Genomic DNA, 24,414 nt, shown 5'->3' with positions numbered 1-24,414 from the left:
AAGAATCTGAAAAAGAATATATATATATATCTGAATCTCTGTGCTGTACACCTGAAACTAACACAACATTGTAAATCAACTATACTTCAATAAAAAATTAGTTCATTGATTAAATATACAAAGGGAAAAAAAAAAGAAAGAGAAAAGTGTGTGACCATCCAAGTGATAACTAAATTGAGCTCCACTTTTTTTCTCAGAATCTAACATTTTATAATTGCTTTCAATACACCTCAAACCAACAGGCCAGACCTGCATTTGAATATCAGCCACAGAAAATGTTTGCTCTTGCTAAAACACATTCTTATCCCTGCCAGTTAAGATAAAAGCACTCAGACTTCAACTGTGGGCTTTAGCCAAGGGGGCCCAAAAGGGGTGCTGAGGAGTGGAGATGGCTTTGGTGGAGAACTGGGTGGGTGTGTGTCTGTTTAGGAAGGGCCTCTGCTAGCTGAAATAACAAAATCATCTCTATCTCGCCTGTTTTTAGGGAGCAATGCTAACGTGCCTGAAACAACCAAAATCTCCCACCACCACTCTGCTGTCCTCTCTCTTTTGTCTCAGTGTCGAAGGAAAGGGGTCCAACTGCGTCTCCTCTCTGAGATGAGCAAGATCACTGATTTCCAGGAAACCAGACCTGAAATAGAAGCAGAGCCTTTTCTTGTCATTGAGGAAGACTTCCCAATCACTGTAAACCCTTTCCGTAGGGGGCAAGCCCCATATAAAGGGTTTTACGGTCTTTGAAAATGGCCTGCCAAACACCATTGTTGTGCCTTATCCAGCAGTTATCAAACTGCCTACTATGTACAGATCCTCTCAAACTGACAGGTACCAGATGCCCCCAGAAGGCTTAAGCCTCTGCAATGTCCAGAGAAGGAGCTGCTTTGCCCAAACAGGTCCCGAAGCAGACAAGTGAAACTGTCTTCCTTATATGGTGAAAAGTGCCCTGTCGCTTTAAGGCCAAGAGACTTGGCTGCAGATGGTCCCTGGGAAGTTTGTGGGCAGCCCCATCCTGTGTCTGAGCCTCGCAGCTGTGCAGGTGAGTTCCCAAACCTTCTTTCCCCAATTTGCCCCCTGCAGTCTCTCTCCTGGCGTGGCTGTTACAGAGGGCTAGGGAAATTCAGGGTCAGTAGAGATGGTGTGGTTTGGAGAAGTTTGAGTTGAAGGGAAAAAACAAGGTTACTAGGGAAATGTGCAGTGATGCAGCCAGTCAGGAGGCTTCTAACTTCCAGTGGGGAGGAAACATCCAGGTTACCAGAGGCCCTGAGGCTTTTCGGGACAGGGCAGGGGAAACAAATTCAGCAGTGGAAGAGGGACAGAGGCTAGGTAAGACCCCACAGGGCTACGTTTGGAATTCTGAGCTATAGAACCTGGTCAGATGCAAGTTTAAACCAGACATAGGTGGGAGGAAATAATGCTTCTGCAAATGCTGAAGGCTTTGCAGAGCTGCAGGGCTGACTGCAGAAGAGAAAGTGGACGCGAATGTTTGCAGCATCTACTGGAATGGAAGGCTGCAGCCTTAACCCTTCGTTCAACCTAGCTGATTAGCAAGTAGGCTTTGACAGCACAGAACACAGGGTGAGGGTGGGGACGCCTGCGTGGAGTATTGTGGTAGAAGACTAAAATAAATGGATAAGACTGTGATCGTGGTATCGCATCTCTGGTATCCCCACAGTCCCACCTGCAGAGAAAAGAGATTTTTCTAAGCTCAGAAATTCTGTGTCATCCACAAGCAAAGAACTGGAAGAAGAAGTCTCATTTAAGCTGATTACTGCTCTGTCATTTACTAATTCAGTTTCCTGACTTATTTTATCCTGTGGCCTGGAGCCTCCTAAAATATTAATTTGGAATTAACGAATAGAACTTTTTAAAGGCTAAAGATGCGCTAGCAAAGCCCTTTGACTGAGCCCACTCATCAGCTACAACCAAAATAGAAGTCCACCCAGGAATTTAAAAAGAGAGATGCCAGATTATAGGACTGGGCTTGTTTTCCCTCTTGGTTGAGTCTGGGGCCATTCATCATTCAGAGGCCAGTGGTTTCTCTACAGTTGTTGTGTGGGGAGTGAACACGGAGGCTGGATTAAAATTCCTTACATACCCCATGCCTTTAAAAAATATTCATTCATCTGGGTAGTCACTGAAGAATTCGTTTTATTATTAACTAACAAGTGCTCTATCTACTTGTTTTCTGAAGACAGAATGTTCATGAAAAAAGATTTGTTTTATCAACAGGGATTTGTTAGTGCAAGGGTTCCCCTTTTCTCACTTCTGATGGCTGGGCCAAGTGGGGATTATAGCTTGCTGAATAGGAAGATCTGTTCTTGACTCTAAAAACAGCAAAGGGCTCTACTTGGGCCTTACCCATTCAGAAACGCGGATGTTCTGAGCAAAAAGTTAACTTTTGAGTTCATAATTTGGAAGAGAGCAGGGTGCGTGGGTATAATTTTGCTTCCTTTGTTTCAAGTTAAATCCAGAAAACGGTGTCAAATATACTGCTTTCAAATATGAATGCTGCCAAGAAAAATAAAATCCAATCCCCAAAGCTGGAAAATCTCTAAAAGTAGCAGACTGTGACCTTTTATAAGCTAAATCAAAGTGTTTAAAAGGAAAAAGGATGTGGCTTCCTGAACATTTCACATAGTGACCCTCAATCACATACTGACTGCACAACATCTCTTAAGCTATCTCTTATTTATTTTATCTGTGCTTCGGTTTCCTCACCATTAAACTGTGCATTGTTGGGAGGGACTTTCCAATGAAGTGGAAAGATCCATTGGAGATGGAATTGAGCAAATCCGGGTTAAATTTTCAGTCCCTTCATTTATTCCATAACCTTAGACAAGTTACACAGCCAGTCTGAACCTCGGTTTCCTTATTTGTAAAGAGAGTAAATAATTAACAATGTCATTAGAATTAGAGGAACCTACCAGTACACAGGCTCAGGCCTGCGTGTCCTTGGACTTGGAGAGCAGGATGTCCTGATCACAAGCAGGAACCTTTGTATCTTGCATGAAAAATGGACGATCTAAAAATGGGTGATGTTGGGACTTCCCTGATGGTGCAGTGGTTAAGAATCCGCCTACCAATGCAGGGGACATGGGTTCGAGCCCTGGCCCGGGAAGATCCCACATGCTGTGTAGCAACGAAGCCCGTGCGCCACAACTACTGAGCCTGTGCTCTGGAGCCCGCTAGCCACAACTACTGAAGCCCGCAAGCCACAACTACTGAAGCCCGCATGCCACAACTACTGAAGCCCGCGCGCCTAGATCCCGTGCTCCACAACAAAAGGAACCACGGCAATGAGAAGCCTGCGCACCACAACAAAGAGTAGCCCCTGCTCGCCACAACTAGAGAAAGCCCGTACACAGCAACGAAGACCCAACGCAGCCAAAAATAAATGAATAAAAGTAAATAAATAAATTTATTTTTTTAAAAAAAACAAAATAAAAAATAAAAAAATAAAAATGGGTGATGTTGAGAAGGGCAAGAAGATTTTAGTTCAGAAGCGGGCCTAGTGCCATACCATGGAAAAGAGAGGCAAGCACAAGACTGGGCCGAATCTCCATGGTCTGTTTGGGCAAAAGACAGGTCAGGCCCCTGGATTTTCTTACACAGATGCCAGCAAGAACAAAGGCATCTCTTGGGGAGAGGAGACACTGATGGGGTATATGGAGAATCCCAAGAAGTACATCCCTGGAACAAAGATGATTTTCACAGGCATTAGAAGGAGCTGACTTGATAGCTTATCTCAAAAAAGCTGCTAATGAGTAATAGTTGGCCATTGCCTTATTACAAAACAGAAGTGTCTCATGACTTTTTTTTTATGTGTACCATATTTGAATCGGCCTCATACACCAGAATTCCAATCATGAATGGCTGGTAAGATATTTCTTTTGGACGGCCCTGATTTATATAGATTGACTCCTAGTTAAATTAATATGATCAGCTTTTTGAATTTTGACACTAATTCCAGCTCAGCAAGTGCTATCCCTGTTTTCCCCTTCTAAAGATATGATTGGACTTGATGTTCAACTCTTCACAGAGATGGTGAACGCCATCTCAAAACCTACAGGAAATTGGTTTTATATTTAAATTTATATAACTGGTTATATTAATACATTTAAATACAGAGGATATCCCTTCACTGTCTCATAGAACAGTAAGACTCACTTGCATTTCACGTTGTGTTCATTAGCCTGCTAAAGGCAAGGGCTGAAGATAAGCTGGCAATGTCCACTTTATCTTTTTGGTCTTAACTATGCCAATTAAATTAAAATTCCCTGTATCTAAAATGTTGTCTTTTATTTAATGAAAGGCATTTTAGTGTGGTTTATGTATAATATCAAATAAAGAATATTTAATACTTCTCACATTTCATAGGTGATCTATAAGATCAAATGCTTTTAAATTTTAGCATCACAAGCTATTGCAGCAAACTTTGCTTATGAATTCTTTACCAAGTCAAACTAAGTTATAATTCAGGATTGTCTTTTAAACAGCTATTCAAAAACACATGCAACTGTAGAATTACCATATATGCATGATTGGCAATGGTGCTTTTGCCAACTCGTTAGAAAGATTAGAGGAGATATACCATCAGCACAAATTTGTAAATTATGTGATCCTAAGGCTGGAGATAATTAAAAACAAAGTCACGGATCAAAAATAAATAAACAAATAAATAAAGAAGAAAAATTATTAAAGGAACTTTAGAATCCAGTAGAGTCTCCATAAATATTATTTTACAGTTCCTTCTTTTTCTTTATGACTTAGGAAACTATATTGTTCCTTGGGGGAGGAAATGAGTTTTGAGAGTGGAAACCAGCTCTGTAGCACAACTTTAGAACCACTGCTAGTTCACCCCCTTCTCCCCACCCTCCTTCAAAAAAGGATGCCCAACTCCCTTGGAAATCCATTCCTAGTTATTAACCAGGGTCATTGATCAGAAGTCCTTCTTAAAGCAAACCCACTTCTACCTATTTTGAGTTCAGAAATACAAAGAATTGTTGGTTTTCTTCCTATGGTATAGTTATTCCATATGCGTGAAGAACAATAGTAAGCCACCTCAGAATCTCAATAAAGGTGGGCTATCCAAAAGCAAATTTAAACAGCATTTTTAAAGGAACTTTTTTTTGTTGTTATTAGAAGCCGCCTCTTACAAGTGGTTCAATAATAACTAATTGCTACCTTTCTGTAAAATCTCCTAACATGTTCACACAGCTATCTTTAAGAACGTGGTTAGTGCTACTCTCAGAATTTTCATCGTTCACTTCAGGCCACTGTAAGAGCAGGGTTGCCATACCTGCAACGGGGCTATGTGTAGGACACATTTTTAATCTGGAAACATTCTCTCCACCAGCTTAGAAAGGTGGTGATAAATTTCAGCAGCAGAAACATTCCATTGGAAGCACAAATCGCAGCACATGCATCAGCTGGGAGTTGAGAGCTGTCAATGACAATGACAGCTGTCAATGACAATGACCTAAGGGTAGGTCACCCCTGTAGCCAATCTTCTAGTGGTGGATTAACACCGCCTCTGTCAGGAGACTGGTGTTTAGGATCCACACTTGGCCACTTAAAGTAGCTGTGGGACCTGGCTTAGTTCCTTTATGTGTCTGAGCCTCAGTTCTGTGGTCTGCCTCATGGGAATGATAACAATTCCCACGTATGTGGTCATGGGAAAGACAGGAGAATTGGCAGTGCCGAGCTCAGTAATTATGTTGGATCCAAATGCCTGATGGTCTCTAATAAGGTCCTTGTTCTTTACTAATAAGACACTGGCCATAGACCTTGTCTACACCCTTTAGACCAATCTGCAAGTATGAGTATGTGTCCAAGAATGTGTGACTTAAACTTTTAATAAAAGTTAAGTTTCAAGTTAGGTGGAAGCAAAGAAAAGTAGGGGCTGAGGCCATTCTACATCGTACTGCAGGGGTTAACTTTGGAAACAGGTTTAAAATCTGCTGGGTCACATAGGGCTTTGGATTGATTACATTCTTTAAAAATATTTTATAATTTTTGACCCCATGGGAGGTACTTCTGTGTCTGGTACACTGGAAGAAAGAGTCGGAATGGGGGAACACGATGGTCTAGATTGAGCACATAGAGTAGAGAAATCCTGGTGGAGCTGAATCTCTTGACACATCTTTGATGCCCCCTCCTCCCCACTGCCCCCATGCACGTTGAACTTGTCAGATGCAGTCCTTTCATGAATTCACCAAGCTGGGGAAGCTTGAGAAAGTGTCTAGATCGGCTTCTTTTGCCTTCAGTCAAAGCTGCTCTTGAAACAACCAAGAACAAGGGCCACCTACCTCTGCTCAGGGAAGGAGCCTTTCAAGTTCCATCTGTTGTCTACTTGCACTGGGGCTGCATTTGGGAAGTTATCCTTATGCCTTGTGCTACAAGCCCATTTTCTCCTAACGAGCTCTGGGTCTGTCCTTTGTTGCAGCAAATTGCTATCCTGCCTGTGGAAGCGGCCACTAGGGTGGGGCATGCTCATGGTCACAGCCTCTGCGAGGGGCGGCACTTCTTGTTTCCTCTCTGATTAATCACCAGGTGAGCAGACATGCTTCTGCCTTGATTTTGTCACCTCTATTCCCCCTCCACCTTCCCTCTCCCTACTGCAGTGCTTCCCAAACTAGAGAGAGCGTGCATCAGGAAGGCTTGTTAACACACACAATGCTGGGACCCATCCCCAGTGTTCTGATCCGTAGGTCTGTGCTGGGGCCTGAGTATTTGCAAGTTGTAATAAGCTCACAGGTGGTCTCAGAACCACACTTTGGGAACCACTCATCCAACACTCAGTCTCACTCTAGTGTTTCCAGTAACTTGCACCGCCTCCTACATATCAAGATAATACCTCCTCTCTGTTCTTGGGGACGGGGATGGGGGTGTGAAATAGAGCCTTCTCCTTACCACTGTTCCGTGCGACTATTCAGTGAATTCTGATTGTAACAAGCATGGTACTAAATACTTTACAGACATTATTTGCTCTTTCCCAATAACCCTACAAGTTTGATGTTATGAAACAAACGGAAAGAGTGTGAGAAACCAAGATCTCACCAGTGACAAAGAGCAGATATGGTATTCAAACTCAGACTGATCTGGAAAGATTTGCTCTTTCCAGTATTCCAGGTCTGGCACATAGATGTTTAAGTTGTATGTCAACTCCGGTTCACTGGTAGCTGCTGCCTGGAGCACTGTGTGGAGAGTCCCAGGTGGAATGGGTTCTCAGCAAGAGGAAGGACTAGGATTGGTGAGCTGTACCTGCCGAGATGCAGGAGTGGAGAATGAGAACCCAGGTGCTGTGTATTTGCCATCCCCACATGATGCCTTGTTCGTGAATCAATTTTGTCAGCTACTGAAATCAGATGAGAGATGGGTATTCAAATTTGTTCCACAGAGAACAGTAAAACTTATTTCCTTTTTCATCCCCTTCTCTAAAGGGTGAATCTAAATTTTTTTTAATTAATTAATTTAATTTATTTATTTATTGGCTGTGTTGAGTCTTCGTTGCTGCGCGCAGGCTTTCTCTAGTTGTGGCGAGCGGGGGCTACTCTTCGTTGCTGTGCACAGGCTTCTCGTTGTGGTGGCTTCTCTTGCTGTGGAGCATGGGCTCTAGGCACACGGGCTTCAGTAGGCGTGGCTCGCGGGCTTTAGAGCGCAGGCTCAGTAGTTGTGGCGCACGGGCTTAGTTGCTCTGCGGTATGTGGGATCTTCCCAGACCAGGGATGGAACCCGTGTCCCCTGCATTGGCAGGCGGATTCTTAACCACTGCGCCACCAGGGAAGCCCCTGAATCTAAATTTTTGAGGCTAGACTTGAAAAGGTATAATAACTTGTAAAGTAAAATGAAATGCAGCTAGTATATAGATAGTGGACATTTAGCCTTAAAGTGACAGGGATGAGATAATTTATTAATTATTTATGTCTCTGTATGTTATATGTCTTTCAGTGTGACCTAATAGATCACCTTATACTGAAATGATCCACTGTGACTTAATAAGGAGGCAATGACATTTCTGGTTTTGTTTCTCCCTCCATCACTAATATTCAGTGTGAAATTTGTTATTTTTAGTGTCTTAGTGCTTTATCTAAAAAAATGAGTTTCACAATGCTTTTCTGCTTCTTCCTAATATGTATTATGTACATGATTAAATGAAAAAATAACTTTATGGCATCTATTATTCAATCAACAAATATTTATAAAAATTTATCCCCAGGCTCTGGGGATATAGCAAAAACAAACAGACTGCTCTCATGGAACTTACATTCTGGAGAAGGGAGACAGACAATATACAAGTAAACAAAGAAGAAAATTGTGTATTGTGATAAGTATACATAGTGAGAGTGACTCTGTGTGTATGCGTGTATGTGTGTATGTATTGCTATTTTAGATGGGGTGGTCCAGGGAAGGGCTTTCTGAGGTGGTGGCATTTAAGCTAAGACTTGAATGTGGAAAAGGAGCCAAACTGGGTAGTCTGGGAGTGCTTCTTTTCCAGGCAGAGAAAAGAACCCATGCAAAGATCCTGAGGTTGAAGATAGGTAAGGGCCAAATCAAGTAGGCTAGGAGGGATTTTCAGCCGGGGGTGATGCAACCCTCCTTCCCCTACCTAGGTGGTGTTTGAAGATGTGCAGCTGGTGATTTGGGTGCAAAATATGGAGTTGAGGACAGAGCACTATTGGCTTTTGTGGGCAGGACCAGGGATGCTAAACATCTTGTACTGCTTTGGATGGAGGCACATGAGAAGACTTGTGCTGCTCATACTGTCCTGAAGATATTGTCTCTGTTGAGAAATCCTGAAGGATCTCCAAGGCCAGGGTAAGAAGTTTGAATTTTATCCTGTGTACAGTGAGAAGCTCTTGGAGAGTTGTAAGCTTTAAAAGATGATCTTTAAAAGATCATTTTGGCTACTGAGTGGAGAGTGAACTGTAAGAGACAAGGGTGAAAGCAGGGAAATTCAACAGGCAGCTATTTCAGTAATCCAGAGTAGAGACAATGGTGGCCTGGGCACGGGGGTCATGGTGAAGGTTTTGAGAAGTATTTCTACCTTCAAGAAGAAGGCTGCTTAAATAAATATAAAATGCCATTTCTCATGACACCCTATGTTATCGTTTGTTTCCCTTTAAAGATTTTACAGTTTCGGAATCCACTGGTTTCCTCTGCAGCCGTTTAAGAGAATCTTTGCGGCACCACAGACCTCGCTCTTTCCAATGCAAGTCCTTATCCTCTTTCTCTTGAACCTCACAGATCTGTGTGCATTTCAAGTTGTTCATAGCTCGGGAAGGTAATCTATTTGATATGGGCTTGTAAAAAGAGAGAAAATTACATGCGCTTCTTGAATAACAATATGTGATTTCTCTCTCTGAAGGGTCAATAGGAATTAGCCTACATATATCATTTTAGGAAACCGGTTCCTAATCACATGAATAACAGGGACCAAGTCCACATTTTTTCTGCTGAAAGAGGAACGTGAAGTGAACATCAAAATCTCTTGAAGAGATCGCAGGCATCTCAGTACTAATTTTACTCGGGCATTAAAGCCTTGTCAATAGTTTTCAGGTGCATCAGCTACTCCCCAACAAAGGCAATTCAGCTTCCACAATTTCAGAGAATCCTCCTCGCTGCTATCTTCCTCTCTCATCGTAGCCATCTCTTCTTCCTGTCCCCCCCACGGAAGTGCCCCTACACTGTCCTCGGAGTGTCCCTGCCAATGCAGAGATCCACAAAGCAACAATGTGGGAAGCTATTAGCTCACCTGCAGAAGAACCCACTTCTCAGATTCCTGGGGGGAGAAGCCTCCTGGCCCCCAGGCTGAGCTGCGGCGGTGGCAGGAGATGAAGAGAGAGGAGACAGCTGGCTTCAGGCCACCGCGCACGGGTGAATGGTCCCACTGAGTGTGGAAGTCAAGAGGTGGGTCTTCCCACCAGAACCTTGCGTCCTGAGAGCGGAGTGGGGGTAGTCACCAGAGAAACGCCGGGGACTGGATGCAGGCAGGCGAAACAACACACCACAGCCTCCAGCTAGAGCTGGTGGAGCCAGGTACACACCCAGCCACATCCCGCCTTCCAATTTCTAGATAAAGCTGAAGAAGAGACACAGAAAGTGGATAGGACCATCCCCCCCAAGACAAATTATTGAAACCCATCACCTAATCTATGTAAGCCAAGCTCCCAGGAATTAAAAAAGCAAGTGGTCTCACTGAACTGTAAAAACCAAGGAAGAGGAAGCTCTGCCTTCACCTCTGGGCACAGGTGTGGTCCAGCAAGAGGTGGGTCACCTCACTGCTGACCGCAAAGGGGGAAACCAGGACCACGTATTGGAAGGGAAGGAGCAAACGTTTCGCATTAGCAGATCCAGCTACCAACTAGCCATGTGAATTTGGACAAGGTCACCTTCTTGGGCTTCCAAAATAGAGTTGATCAAAAGCTCTTTCCGACTCTGATGTGCTTTGAGGCTGTAATTCATAATTCAGCTCAAGGTCTTCATGGCTCCCCTAAAGCCTCTTGCAAAGCAAACCTCCAGCTCACCCAACTCCTATTTCTCTCTCTGTCTGAATTAATAACTGTCCTCATGCTGCCCCCGTTGGGTCCTTAGAACGCTCCTGTTAGCACACCTAGAACACTACTGCTTTTCTTTCTTTCTTTGCATCTCTCTCTCTCCACTAGCTCTTCAACGCCCCGCCCTCAAAGGGAGGTACCAATGTCAGGTTTTTTCTTTGAATCTCCAGGGTTTAACGCTATACCTGACACTCACTTACTAGATGTTCAATAAATGTCTGTTGTTGAATGAATGGAAAGGGAGGATATAAAAATAGAGAAGAACGAGCCCGAGCCAATTCAAAGCTCAAGAGCCAGCTTTTGCTAAAAGCCATATATTCTGCCCATAAGATCTTGGACTTCTTGGAATTAAAAAGAGAGAAGAGGGAATTTTAGAAATTATAGCAATAATTTTCAGACCTCACAGTTTCTAATACCCTATGTCTCCACCGAGATATGCCAATTTCACAGGATTTTAGAAATACTAGAGTTTTACCTAGCCTTTATGGAATGTCTTATATTTGTAAAAACCTAGTATAAAATTGCTGAGTAGGAATTTCCAGATCCCTTACTTCCTGACTTCATGCCTCTTTAAGCTGTTCTCGGGGAGAAAAAACAATCAGAAAGTTTAAAACTGACTACGTCTTGTCTTCATAAACTTTGATCCTTTCACTTATTTAAAATTCATAACCACGCTGGCCTAATAATTAGAATTGCTAAAGTACGTAGGGAAGGCCACGAGGGATGAACCCCCTGGTCTGTCTAGACAAGTCACCAGAAATGGTGAACCCTTGCTGGTATGGTGCTGGGAGGAAAGGAGGGGCCTGAGGCTGCCAGCAGAGGTGGCCCAGAGCATGACAGACCCAAGCTGGTCCAGTTCCAGGAGTTTGGATTTGAGGGGACTGAGATCCGGTGCAGCGTCAAAACTTTTGGGCAGCGGTCAACTGTTTGATGAGCTTTGGCCTCATCAGGGAGGACCACGCACGAGTGATTCCAGACTCAGGAAAGGGGTCAAAAGGAAAAGGGAAACACAGTTGACCGTGCCTCTTCCTTGTACCAGGCCTGCTGCTGAACGGATGCTTCCGCAGGGTGGGGGCAGGGAGATGCTGTCCCCAGAAGTGTGGGTTCGCCAGTGGTGTCCCCGAGGGATACTGAATGAGGGTTTCTTCCAGAATGTTGCCCACAAGCAAGAACAAAGTACATCTCCAGCTTCAGTGTGGTGATGTGCGATGTATGGTTCATCCATCCATTTGTCTAAGCAACTTGAGTAGCCAATGTCATGAACTCAATTATTTTTAGTTTTTCTGTTCACTGTGTAAAGAAGTGAGTCCCTTTGGCCCTCATGAGTGCTGTCCTGAGACCGGAGAAAAGCATACCATGAGACCATGATACAACCAGAGGTGTAATGACAATAATAAACCTTATTTGAACCAAAAAGAGCAGGGTTTTGGTAGGCTCCCAGGGGTCTTATCTAAGGGGTGCACAAGGGGAAGGCCCTGGGAGGTGGGAGAGACTATTTATCACAGGGCTGCCGGAGGAGTTATATCAGGAGCTCACATTTGCTGTGACTCCGCAGGCTGTTATCTAGGGCATGTGCTTGATAACATGAGGGGCTGGCATCAGTTTAAGTACCCCACAGGCCTCTTGGCCAAACACATTGGATGCTGAAGCAGCAATACCATGGAGTAGCTTAGCTAAACTCTCGACTATACCTTATTGTAAAACTTTAAGGAAAGGCAAGGGGTTAAGCTAAATTTTAGGATAATGTTGAGGAGTCAGAAGGAGAAACAGAGGGAGAAATGTAATTAGGGTGAGACACCCAGAGGGCTTCAAAGGTACCAGAATAATCTGACTTTAAATGGAGAGGTGGGAAATGCTGGTGTTCATTTGATCATTATTCTTTAAACTGTGCATTTATGTTTTTATACCCTGATTTGTATGTATGATATATTTTAAAATAAAAAGGCGTTTAATTCCCTCCCAAAAACTAAAGACCCAGAGCCTGAATGAAAGCAACTGATCAAGAACTAAAAAAAGTTGCCAAAATAAGGCCACTAAGACATTAAGTGAAAATTTAATCTCTTTCTCTCTCTCTCTCTGCCTTCACTGGTAAAATTTTTGCTGACTGGAAAAATCTCTGTGGGAGTGAGAAGCATTAGAACTTATCTATGAATTACATTTGAGGGAAAATACTTTTTCCCCTCCCTTCCCATCCTGCTTGTCAGGGCAGGATTGATTCAGCACACGTTCTTTTCCAAAGTTGAAAGGTTAAAAATAATGCCCACCCTCTGGAAGCCATTGGACAGAAGCCCGCTTGACGTCAGAATGTGTTCAGCTGGGCTGTCCCTCTGTCCTGCCCTCGGCGGCTGCCTTTCCCTGGGTTTGTCCGAGGCTCTCCATTATGCTCTGTGCACCAGCTCAATACTTCTTATTTTGCTTCACTCTTTACACGCCTTGAATAGCTCTTTTATTTTTTTGCTGAGCCCTGGCTTAGCCAAATTCCTTATATTTGGTTTCTTTGATCTTTCTGATCAAATTATTTTCTGTTCCACTCCTCTGAGCCCCTTCCAGTTCCCTCTATTTCTCAAGAAGCCAGGTGTTTAATAAAGAATCTGGATGAGGCTCAGGCAGAATCGGGTGTGTGCAGCTTCTTGCCCCCAGGTCACTTGCTGCTTTCTCCTTAAGCAACGAAGATGGTTTACTAAAGGCATGTGACATTCCGGAGACACCACAGTGCCCTGCACATGGCAAGTGCTCAGTAATTACTGAGTGGAGGAACTAATCAGGATCTCTTTTAAATGAGCTAGCCTATATTCCAATTTACACTTAACCTGTTGCCCCATCCCACCCTCGGACCAGCTTTCTTTCTGCTCTCAGGTTTTCCTTTCCAGTCTAATAGTTATTTCATACCTTATTTCCTTGATGCTTTAGTTTACACATTTTTAAACTCAATTTTCTTTTGTTTCCTGTTCATATATTTAACCCCATTAGTTTAATTCATGTCGTAGGATTTTGCTAGTAACTTTGTTTACCAGATTAGCATTATTTCTAAATTATTGTTTTACCCATTTCTCTAAATAACTGAAAATCACGTTCATATTGTCTTATTAATTTCTCTTTATTAGAAAGTAGACTTTACTTACATATTTATGACTTTTCAGTGTTTTTCTAATTGGCCACAGCGCAAAGTTCATTATATCCTATGATTCTGACACAGGTTTGGGTTAAGAGTAAAGATCATTGTCTTAAAATGATATGATGTCTGGGATTTGCTTCAAAATAATCTAGTAGAAGGATTATAGGTGAAACAAGATTACCGTGGGTTGATAGTTGGCCGAGCTGGGTGATGGATACATGGGGTTCATTGTACTATTCAATTATGTAAATGTTTGAAGTGTTTCCACATTAAAAAGTTTTTTAAAAAAGAAAAATATAGATATATAAATAAAAGTTGATCCAATGGATTATCTTAAGATACACAGAGAGGGAATGCCTCCATCATTCTCCAACCTTCCCTGTCATTGTTACCTACTGGAAGTTCAGCCAATCCTCTGCATTCATTGTGAAGTTTAGCACTTGCTCCTCCCCTTCCTTTCTTTCCAAACTCTTGTTCTCACCTGGGAGATTTCCTTGTGCTGGTGTGTGGCTCTTCCAACACCTCACATCTGCAATGCTAATCGTCTGCACCTTCACGCCCTTTCAGCAGCCCACTATCCTATCCCTTGATTTAAATGGTTTCTTACATGATGCAAATCTCTATCTGCTTACTGTCTAGCACTTTGGCTAAGGCCTTCAGGTTATGTTTTGATACAGAATTTACTTTTTCTCAACATCAGTCAACACATAAAACACATGTATAATCCAGCCACTTCTGGCTTAAAATCTTTCAGGTCTCTCTCTGAACTTCAAATTCAAGTCCAGTAAACTTCGCATCCAGTTCATGCTTTCCTACCATTTCCAGACTCTTTCTCTACCATCCTCCAATATTCACTCTCTTTTCCAGTTATATTAAAGTGTCTCATTTGTGGGTAACAGATCATGCTTTCTTAACCTCTCTAAACTTTGACCATACTGTTCTCTGAGATTCAGATGTCCTTCTGTCATTCGGCCTCCGGAGGACTTCAGCAACTTTTGTTTATACCTCAAGACTCAATTCAAGCATCACTCCTTTTGGAAGACTTCCCTGAGCTGTCCACATTGAGTTAAATGCCCCCTCCAATACTTTTTTCCATTACACTCTTTGACTACGCCCACCCTAATACTCTGAAACCCAACTGTGATCACTGATGTTCTTCTTTTCCTTTCTAGACTGTGAGCTGTTTGACCTCTTCCAACTCCTTCTTTCCAAAGCCCAATCCAGTGCCTGGCACAGGTATTTTAATGAATGAGTAACTGAATGAACAGAGGAATGGAAAAATGAATGCTGTTGTCTTCTTGAGGTAGCACCTCCCTACCCAAGGGCCTTCTCTAGAGGTCTGGGTCAATGCTCTTGGTCCTGGGCAGCCCCTTCAGGCTTTGCTTCCTAACTGCCTTCTTCAACCTACCTGACCCACCTGGTTCTAGCTGTAACCCAACTGTCCCTTTCTCTACTGAGTCCTTCATACTTGGTGCTCCATCTGGACAAGTGTTGCCCAAAGTGTGATACCCAATAATTTTTAGGTGATACTCAGACAAATGTATTTTGACAGTCTTGTATTTACATTCATATATCTGGCAGCAGAGAATGAGCACATAAAACCTGTAATTTCATAGAGAATATTGCTCAGGATGAGACAAATGTAGTAGTGCCATGGTAATCAACCTTACCTGGACCTCATAAATCAGGGGTGGGATGCTCAGGTATAATCATAAGTGTTCCAAGCCCTCAATAACTGAACCATTTGAAGCACAGACAGCCAGGACTCACACCAATAGGGAAGAACTCCCATTCACTGAATTCTACAGGCACCTCTGTGTTTTATTCAGTGATATGTTGAAATATCACTTCCTGAAGTTGAGTATGTAATATACATTTAAATAATACAGATAAAACAGTAAATATCTTTTGAGCTATCTAAATATATCCTCATGGGAGTTCAGCTTTTTAGTGGGTTACTATAGAAACTGACAGATTTGTCTCATTGATGTAGATCCTCATCTTTGTCTGAAACTATCAATTAGAATTTCTAGCTATTTTGATCCAAAAGTTCCATTGTCATCAACAAGAAACTTATATTCAGCCATACATTTTATACATTTTGATTTATTATATTTTTCATTTTTCATTTTTAAAAGTTTAATAACTTTGTTTTTTATAGAATTTACTATATTTCATCAAATCTAATATACCACTGATAAGTAAAACACATCATTATTTCATGTGCTACTATAATATGATGATGCCAATTACAATTGCAAGATGCCATTGATTCTAAGATACATCCAAATTTCAGAGGCGTTAAATTATTTTTAAAATTGATAAAATGTAGTTTGTGTATACTTCACTTCTATTTTAGCAGATAATACTTATATTCCATTTATCATAGTGATATGAAGCTTCCCCTTCGAATGAATTTAATTTAAAAACAATTCATTTAAAGAAAAATATTATGTAAATAGGAGTAGAGGTGGTATACAGTATGGCAAAATCCTGGAGGTGGTAGCCAAGTGACTGTGACTTGGACAGAAAGCCTAGACCCAGATACTGCCCCTTGCCCTACCTGCCAGCTCAGGCCAACCCGACCACCCTCCAGCACTGTGCCCAGATCCACCTGAGGGAGAGCCTGGGTCCTCCACTGAGAATGGGAGAGGAGTTTGAGGTGATCCCTATGCTCAGGTTGAGGAATATGGCTATCATTCATTGAAGGTATTTTATGAGAGTGAAAAGAAATTCCTAGGAAATAGACTCATTATAGGTACTGGAATAATGTGGACTTGCCTCTATTTAAATAACAGCATACTCGGAGGTTTCTGTTTTGTTTTCTTTTGAACCCAAGAAATAAGTAAGGAGGGGAAAAGGGCACTTTAGTCTCTGTTGCTTGGCAATTTATTCACTGATCATGGCTACCTAAACCCTAAACACTCAGTTTCAGTGATTATCAAACGAAAGAATGGTCAACTTAGTTCTTCATAATAGATTTATCAGTTGAGAATAACTATGAATAACTTGAAGCAAAATGTATTTCATTGAGAGAGTAGAGAAGTAGCTGATTTCCTTATTTCAGAATAGGAAAAGTGAAGAGAAATCACTTTAGAGGGAGGAGGGAAAAATGGTTAAGTTTCCATTGGGGAAACTCTATGTTTTGTACAGCAGCTACCTGGCTATTGCAGATTTGTGTTCATCATGCTTCCAGCTCTCACTCTGTGCTAGATCCAGCCCTTGGACTGCTGTACACATTTCTCTGAGAGCTATGCACAGAAGGAACCCTATGACTTACTCAGTGCTTATTTTTGAAGATTATTATGAATTATTAACCAGATGCAATAGTGCATGAGGTCACAAACCATATAGGTGCTACGGCTCGCCTGTTTTTGCAAACTTGATTTTGAAGTTTTTAATGTAGGTGTAATTGAGAAGATAAATTGAATACATATGCATATTCTAATAAAGGTATTCTTCCGAGTCAGCAAATAATCACATCATAGTAAGCATCAATGAACCCATTACAGTATAATAAAATGGGAAAGTCTTATAATAAAAGATTATTTATAGCCTATTGGTTATTAGTATAATTTTTTAAATGTAATCAGAAACAATTAGCAAAATTGATAATATTGGAGATGCAGCTGTTTCTACTCACTAACACAAATAATACTAGCAATAATTCTATATAGTAATGTCAATTGAAAGCTAAATCTCTTCCAAGTTCTTTGTTTATCTTTATGGGTGTTTTTGTTTATCAGATCATTGCTGCATTTTTTTTTTTTAAGACTCTACTGAGTCAGTTTTATTTATTTATTTATTTATTTGTTTGTTTATTTATTTATTTATTTATGGCTGTGTTGGGTCTTCGTTTCTGTGCGAGGGCTTTCTCTAGTTGCGGCAAGTGGGGGCCACTCTTCATTGCGGTGCGCGGGCCTCTCATTATCGCGGCCTCCCTTGTTGCGGAGCACAGGCTCCAGACGCACAGGCTCAGTAATTGTGGCTCACGGGCCTAGTTGTTCCGTGGCATGTGGGATCTTCCCAGACCAGGGCTCGAACCCGTGTCCCCTGCATTGACAGGCAGGTTCTCAACCACTGCGCCACCAGGGAAGCCCCCATTGCTGCATATTTTACAAGAACTACTTCCTGGTATTCATAAAAGTTACTGACATCATACAGTAAATTTTGAAATTTATTCTAATTTTTGAAATTAGAATAAAATTTTAAGAATAATCCAGTCCTGTATCCTTTCTCCAAGCAGATGTAGTGGTCAGAAAGCCAAATATATTTAGAAAGTAGAATCACTGGGATTTGGTGTCTTAGGTCAGGTTCCCTAGAAGCAGAGCCTGAGACAGGGATTTGGGTGCAAGTGGTTTATTAAGGGATAGGCCTGTAAGGAAGTGAGAGAAGCAGGATGGGACAGGAGAAATGTCAAGTAGGATGTGAATCAGATGGTCTTTCCATGGCCTGATGAAGGTGGAGGGATAAATTGCACTGTAGAGGATAGCTGTGAGCCTTCATAAGCCAATATTCACAGCAGCTGGGGGGTGGGTGTAGTGGCCAGGAACAGGGATCTGCTTGGAATACTAACAGCAGTAAATACATCATCTGGTGACTGGAGGCAAGGCCCAGGTGGGGAGGGACAAAGATGGCTCCCAGGTTTGTGGCTTGAACAAGTGAATGGATTCTTGTATATAACAGCAACACTCCCCCCATAATACCAAAAATCTAAGATTATAGAATTGTGAAAAGATTCTTCATTTGTAAAGAAATTTTCCTTTAGCTTTTACTTTCTGGGTAAAAATAACAACTTCTTGACATATTTGCATAGGATCAGTTTTCCATTAAAAAATATATAAACTTTTAAAAAATGTTTGCTCTTTTAGAACTTTTCCATTTATTCTGCTTCCTGTTGAAAATAGATCCCAACCGGTTCTAGGACTCTAATAATTGAAGATTCACCTAGGTTCAATCCCAGTATTATGTTAGCTTTTAATGAAAAAGTAGTTATGTGTTGTTCTTATGTATTCATCCTTTACTCCAGAGGTCATTGAACTATGGTCTGTGGGCCACATCCAGCCTGCAATCTCGTTTTGTATGGCCAGAGAACTAAGAGTTTTTACATTTTTAAAGGGTTACTTAGGAAAAAGAAAAGAATATTCAACATAACTGTATGACTCACAAAGTCAAAAACATTTACTACTTAGCCATTCACAAAAAAAGTTTGCCGGCGCCTACTTCCCATTCATTAGGACCTCAAACTTTTTTCAGAAGTGTGCTGACTCAACCTATATTTTAAAGGAAAATCTGTTATTCAGAAACTTTAAATTAATAAGTGATTTATGGAACCATAAAATTATTTGTTATAAAAGGATTCATCACAGAATATATATACATTCTAGCCCATCTGAAAAATTATCTTAATGGACTTCTTTAACAAATTTAGAATCATTCATTTTAGGTAAAATATATATGCATAATTTGTTCTCTGTTTTATAAAATATTCCCACCTGTTTTGTGATGATCGTAAAGAAATTGAAAAATACAAATAGATACAAAGGTTAAAAAATCACCTGTAATTTTGCCATCCAGAGTTAACCACTGTTAACATTTGGCTACATCTTTTTCTAGGCATATAACCATCTAATTTTTTAAATGTGGATCACATTGTATGTATAATAATATACCCTCTTTTATTCATTTAATGTTATAATTTTCAAAAGCATCTTATTTGACTGCATTTATTCCACAGACTGAATATGTCACAATTTATTTAAATGTCTTCCCATTTTTTGACATTTAGGTTGAAGCTAATTTTTCACTATCGTAAATTCCACAATGAGCATCTTTATGCATAAATCTAGATCCTCATTTCTGTGTCCTTAGGCTACACTTTTAAAAGAGTAACTATTGTCTCTCTTCCCATTCTGTTCCTTGTCTTCCTTATAAACACATTCTTCTTCCTCCTAGATCTATACATGATAGGGCTCCTCAGGGCTAGAGACTTGGCCTTCTCTTCCCACTCTATTTGTCTCCAGAGGATGTCACCTATACCCAAGCTTTCAAATACCATCTATATGCTGAGACTCCCATGTTTACATCACCAGCCCCAGATCATTCTCCTAAGCTCCAGACCTATATATCCAAATACCTTCATGTCATCTCCACTTGTATGTCTTATACCACCTCAAACAGAAAATGTCCAAAAAGGAGTCAATATTTCCCTTCCTTCTGCTCCCCTGCCCAAACTCCCTCCTAATTGTCCAATTCAGTAGAGAGACATCACCTTTCCACTAAGTTCCCTACAATAACAACCTGGAAACCATCAGTGACATCTCTCTCTCCCTAACCACCCCCATCTATTCAGTCTCCAGGCCCTGTTGAGTCTACAATCTAAATATATCTTTAATATTTCTATTTCGCTCCATCTCCCCAACTCTCACCTAAGCCACAGCCATCTCTTTCCTGGACCACTATATTTGCTTCCTAATCAGTCTCTCTGCATCCACTCTTGTCCTGCTCTAGCCTCTCCCCACGCAATTCTCCACCATGGAGAAAGTTTCTAAAATGTCAGTCTGCTTTTACAACCTCTAAGTAGCTGGTAGGATGAAGATCTTCATGGCAACCTCTCCTCACCTTTCCACCTTCATTTTGCCACTTTCCCTGAACTCTTTTGCTCCAACCTAGTGGTTTCCTTTCAGTTACTCAATTGTGCTAAGCTTTTTTCAGCCTCAAAACCTTTGTCCAAGATGTTCCTTCTGCCTGTAAGACCCTTCCCTCCCTCTTCAGCTGACCAATCCATCTCCTGACCTTCCCCCAACACACAACACTACCTCCATGTGCCTCTCGGTGTCATATCTGTCTACTTTTTGGTACTTATTATAAATTGTAATCTAAATTGTTACATATTTTTTTCCTATGTAATGTCTTTTTCTCCCATACAATGAAGTTCCATTTTGGGGCAAATAGTATTTGTCTCTTTCACCTCTATATCTCCCAGTGCCTGGCATGTAATAGGTGCTCAATAAACATTTGTTGAATTAACAGATCATGGAGTATGAACTTTGTAAAGACATTTAAAAGATATTTCACATAGTATTTCAGAAAGGTTGTATGAACCAATTTATAAGCCCACCAACAGTGTATGAGTGTTCCTGCGATCACACCCATCCTGACACTGACTGTTGTAGTTATAAATAATTTTTAAACATTTTTACAGGCAAAATTTTACCTCATTATGATTGAAATTGCCTTTCTTTGATTACTAGTGAAGTTGAACACTTTACACAAATTGATAGCCTCTCATATATTTTCTGTGATTTTTAAAATTCATGACATAATGCTTTTATTGAACCATTTTTGTTACAATATTTTGGAAACTTATTTAGATTAATTATCTTTCTACCTATAAAACAGTGCCACCAAACCTGCTTATCTTCATCTGAAGGTCTGGACAGATCTAGGAAATACTCCTCCACAAGGTTTATGTTTAGTCATTGATGATTTCCCCTTACCTGGGATGCTCATGTAATTTATCATGGAAACTGGGACACTTTTGAGAGTGAGGGAGGGTGCCATTAATAATTATGCCAAGACAACAGGTATAAAGCAGGACTGTCCTGTACAAGCCAAGATGTTTGGTCTCTCTAACTCATTTTCATATAGACTTAGAACTCTAAGGACATAGGGCTCAGAACAGAGGTCCAAGTGGTGATCCAGGGATAAACTGAGGATAAACTTGCTTTTTGTTCTGGATTTTAACCCAGATGGCCCTGTACTGTGCTGTTCAGTGATTCAGTGGCTCACCCTGTGACTTCCTGTTGTCCCTGCTGCCAACTTCACTCATTTACCTCACCTACCTGACCCTTGGAGGCATCTGATAATTTCATACAACTCTCCTTTCATGATGAGGCCAGTGGCCCAAAGAGCTACAGGGACCACCTTGCCCATAAATGCAGAGCTGGTCAGAGGCAAAGCCAAGTCTCTTGGAAGAGTTCTCTCCTATCCCACCTCACCGCCTCCTTCTTCACTTTGAATGAATTCCCCCTGCTCACATTGCACTGACAATGCCAGCAGCTATTTTCTAATTTTAGAGTGCTTCCAAAGTTATGTCAAGAAGTGACCAGAATAGAGTTTTCACCTCCTAGAACATCCTGCGAGGATGTTCCTCTTTGACAAGCATAACACATCAAAGTACAAGGCACGCAGTTTCTGAGCACTTCGTCCCGTATCGGGTAATGTGCACGTGCGCTTCAGTTCCCATCACTTGTAACGCTTCCCTGAGCTCATGCAGTGCGTCTACAGACTTTCCCAGCTTTTCCTAAACGTCTTTTTATGTAATTTATACCCTTCAATAAAGCTCAAAAAATAAATTCAGAGTTGCTTGCAGACTTGCATTTTCAAGAATTGTGAGGAACTTACGGAAAGTAGAACCTGATGACAGAAAACTTCTGGAAAAAGATGGAGAGTTTAGACAAGTTGAATTTGTGTCAGTGCCATCCAATCTGAGGTATGACTTGATTAGTAAAAGAACAGCAGCCTTCCTCTTCCAATCTTGTCAACAGAGAACAAATTTCCTATCAGTGGAGTTCCTAATAGAGCCTACGTGTACTGCTGTGCACTGAACAACTCCAGGGGGCATCATTTACATTGTCATCTATGCAAATGGTGCCAAGTGGTCCCTCCTGGCAAGGACCTGTGGTGCAGTTCACAATCCTCCTGGCACTGTACAGGGCACATTCTGTGCGGCCCTATGCTAAGGTCCTGACTGACATCCTCTGTGTGACTTTTCTCTGATAAAGATGCTGTCCCTTTGTCACAGTTAGAGTTGCTTTCTTCACCAATGCCTACAGATTTTTCAGGGTAATCTTCATTTCAAACATGCATTCACCTAGTTTCTGTAAGTGCTGTAGTATTTGTCAAGCCAAGTGTCCTGGTTTCAGGTTTAGAAAATAGGTCATTGGAACTCTCTTTTAAGGGCTGAGTTTTGCCCACATTTTGCTATTTCATTTATATTGAGGAAAACGTAGGAAATAAATGCAATCTCATGGTTTGCTAGAGAATCAAAACATTTCAGATGTTAATGTTTTTTTAAAGTTTGTTTTCATTAAAATATAGCTCTATAAATGGAAGAAAGAAAAAAAAATTATTTTAGGTGTGTATAGGATCCATCTCCAAAATATCTACACATACAGACTAATAAGTTAAGATCAACCCATTTGCTCTACAGAAATAAAGGAGAAACACCATGTATTCAACCTACCTAAGGGAGATAGACCTTGGTTTTGAACTAGTAGAGGAACGAACTTTGTATCTCCCAAGAAGGAACATGATAAAATGACGCAGAGACATTTCCAAAGGGTTTTTAAGCTGGAAGAAGCCTTTTAGTGCATTCACTTATTCATTCATTCAATTAATTCTTACTATTTGCTTAACACCCTGATCATGAAATCCAGCCCCTTCATGAGGAAACTGAGGTCACAAAGGCGGTTAGAGACAGGGCTGGAAAGAAAGCCCAGATGTTCTATATCAAGGACACTTCACCCCATAGTCCTGTTAAATATTCCCATGTAGTTACACTCAGGTGATGAAATAGGAGAGCATCTGTGTACTGCGTGTGACTTGCATGTAATTCATGTAATAAAGATAAAATACAAACCCCTCTGCCAGCCATTTCTTTATTACTCTAAATGCCACAACTTAGAGAAGGTTTAGCATTAAGGCTAATATCTTCAGAATTCGTTTGGGAATTTTGCAAATATAGTAAATCTTTTTTTTTTAACATCTTTATTGGAGTATAATTGCTTTACAATGGTGTGTTAGTTTCTGCTTTATAACAAAGTGAATCAGCTATACATATACATATATCCCCATATCTCCTCCCTCTTGAGTCTCCCTCCCACCTTCCCTATCCCAGCCTTCTAGGTGGTCACAAAGCACCAAGCTGATCTCCCTGTGCTATGTGGCTGCTTCCCACTATCTATCTATTTTACATTTGGTAGCGTATATATGTCCATGCCACTCTCTCACTTCGTCCCAGCTTGCCCTTCCCCCTCCCCATGTCCTCAACTCCATTCTCTACGTCTGCGTCTTTATTCCTGTCCTGCCCCTAGGTTCTTCAGAAACTTTTTTATTTTTTTTTTAGATTCCATATACATGTGTTAGCATACGGTATTTGTTTTTCTCTTTCTGACTTACTTCACTCTGTATGACAGACTCTAGATCCATCCACCACACTACAAATAACTAAATGTCATTTATTTTTATGGCTGAGTAATATTCCATTGTATATATGTGCCACATCTTCCTTATCCATTCATCTGTTGATGGACACTTAGGTTGCTTCCATGTCCTGGCTATTGTAAATAGAGCTGCACTGAACACTGTGGTACATGACTCTATTTGAACTATGGTTTTCTCAGGGTATGTGCTCAGTAGTGGGATTGCTGGGTCGTATGGTAGTTCTATTTTTAGTTCTTTAAGGAACCTCCATACTGAACTCCATAGTGGCTGTATCAACTTACATTCCCACCAACAGAGCAAGAGGGTTCCCTTTTCTCCACACCCTCTCCAGCATTTATTGTTTCTAGATTTTTTGATGATGGCCATTCTGACTGGTGTGAGGTGATACCTCATTGTAGTTTTGATTTGCATTTCTCTAATAATTAGTGATGTTGAGCATCCTTTCATGTGTTTGTTGGCAATCTGTATATCTTCTTTGGAGAAATGTCTATTTAGGTCTTCTGCCCATTTTTGGATTGG

At 41.1% G+C, this 24,414-nt stretch overlaps 1 protein-coding gene and 1 pseudogene across 2 annotated transcripts in view; both read left to right on the top strand.

The window, feature by feature from the left end:
* The first annotated feature begins 971 nt into the window (after positions 1-971).
* The window catches only part of SCHIP1 (schwannomin interacting protein 1), a 155,824-nt gene continuing 132,381 nt past the window's right edge, over positions 972-24,414 (top strand). The window contains exon 1 of the mRNA XM_082394078.1: positions 972-1,033. Coding sequence (XP_082250204.1) covers positions 974-1,033 — 60 coding nt within the window. The 5' untranslated portion in view covers positions 972-973. The remainder of the gene's footprint in view (positions 1,034-24,414) is intronic.
* On the top strand, positions 1,047-7,643 carry LOC309629786 (cytochrome c pseudogene; annotated as a pseudogene). The gene has a single exon. The product of its transcript is annotated as a cytochrome c pseudogene (transcript).

Source organism: Balaenoptera borealis (genome assembly GCF_965194805.1).
Source record: "Balaenoptera borealis genome assembly, chromosome: 5".
NCBI classification, from domain to species: Eukaryota; Metazoa; Chordata; class Mammalia; order Artiodactyla; family Balaenopteridae; genus Balaenoptera; species Balaenoptera borealis.
The sequence above is the reverse complement of the archived record's forward strand: the minus strand, read 5'-3'. Positions and strand labels throughout refer to the sequence as shown.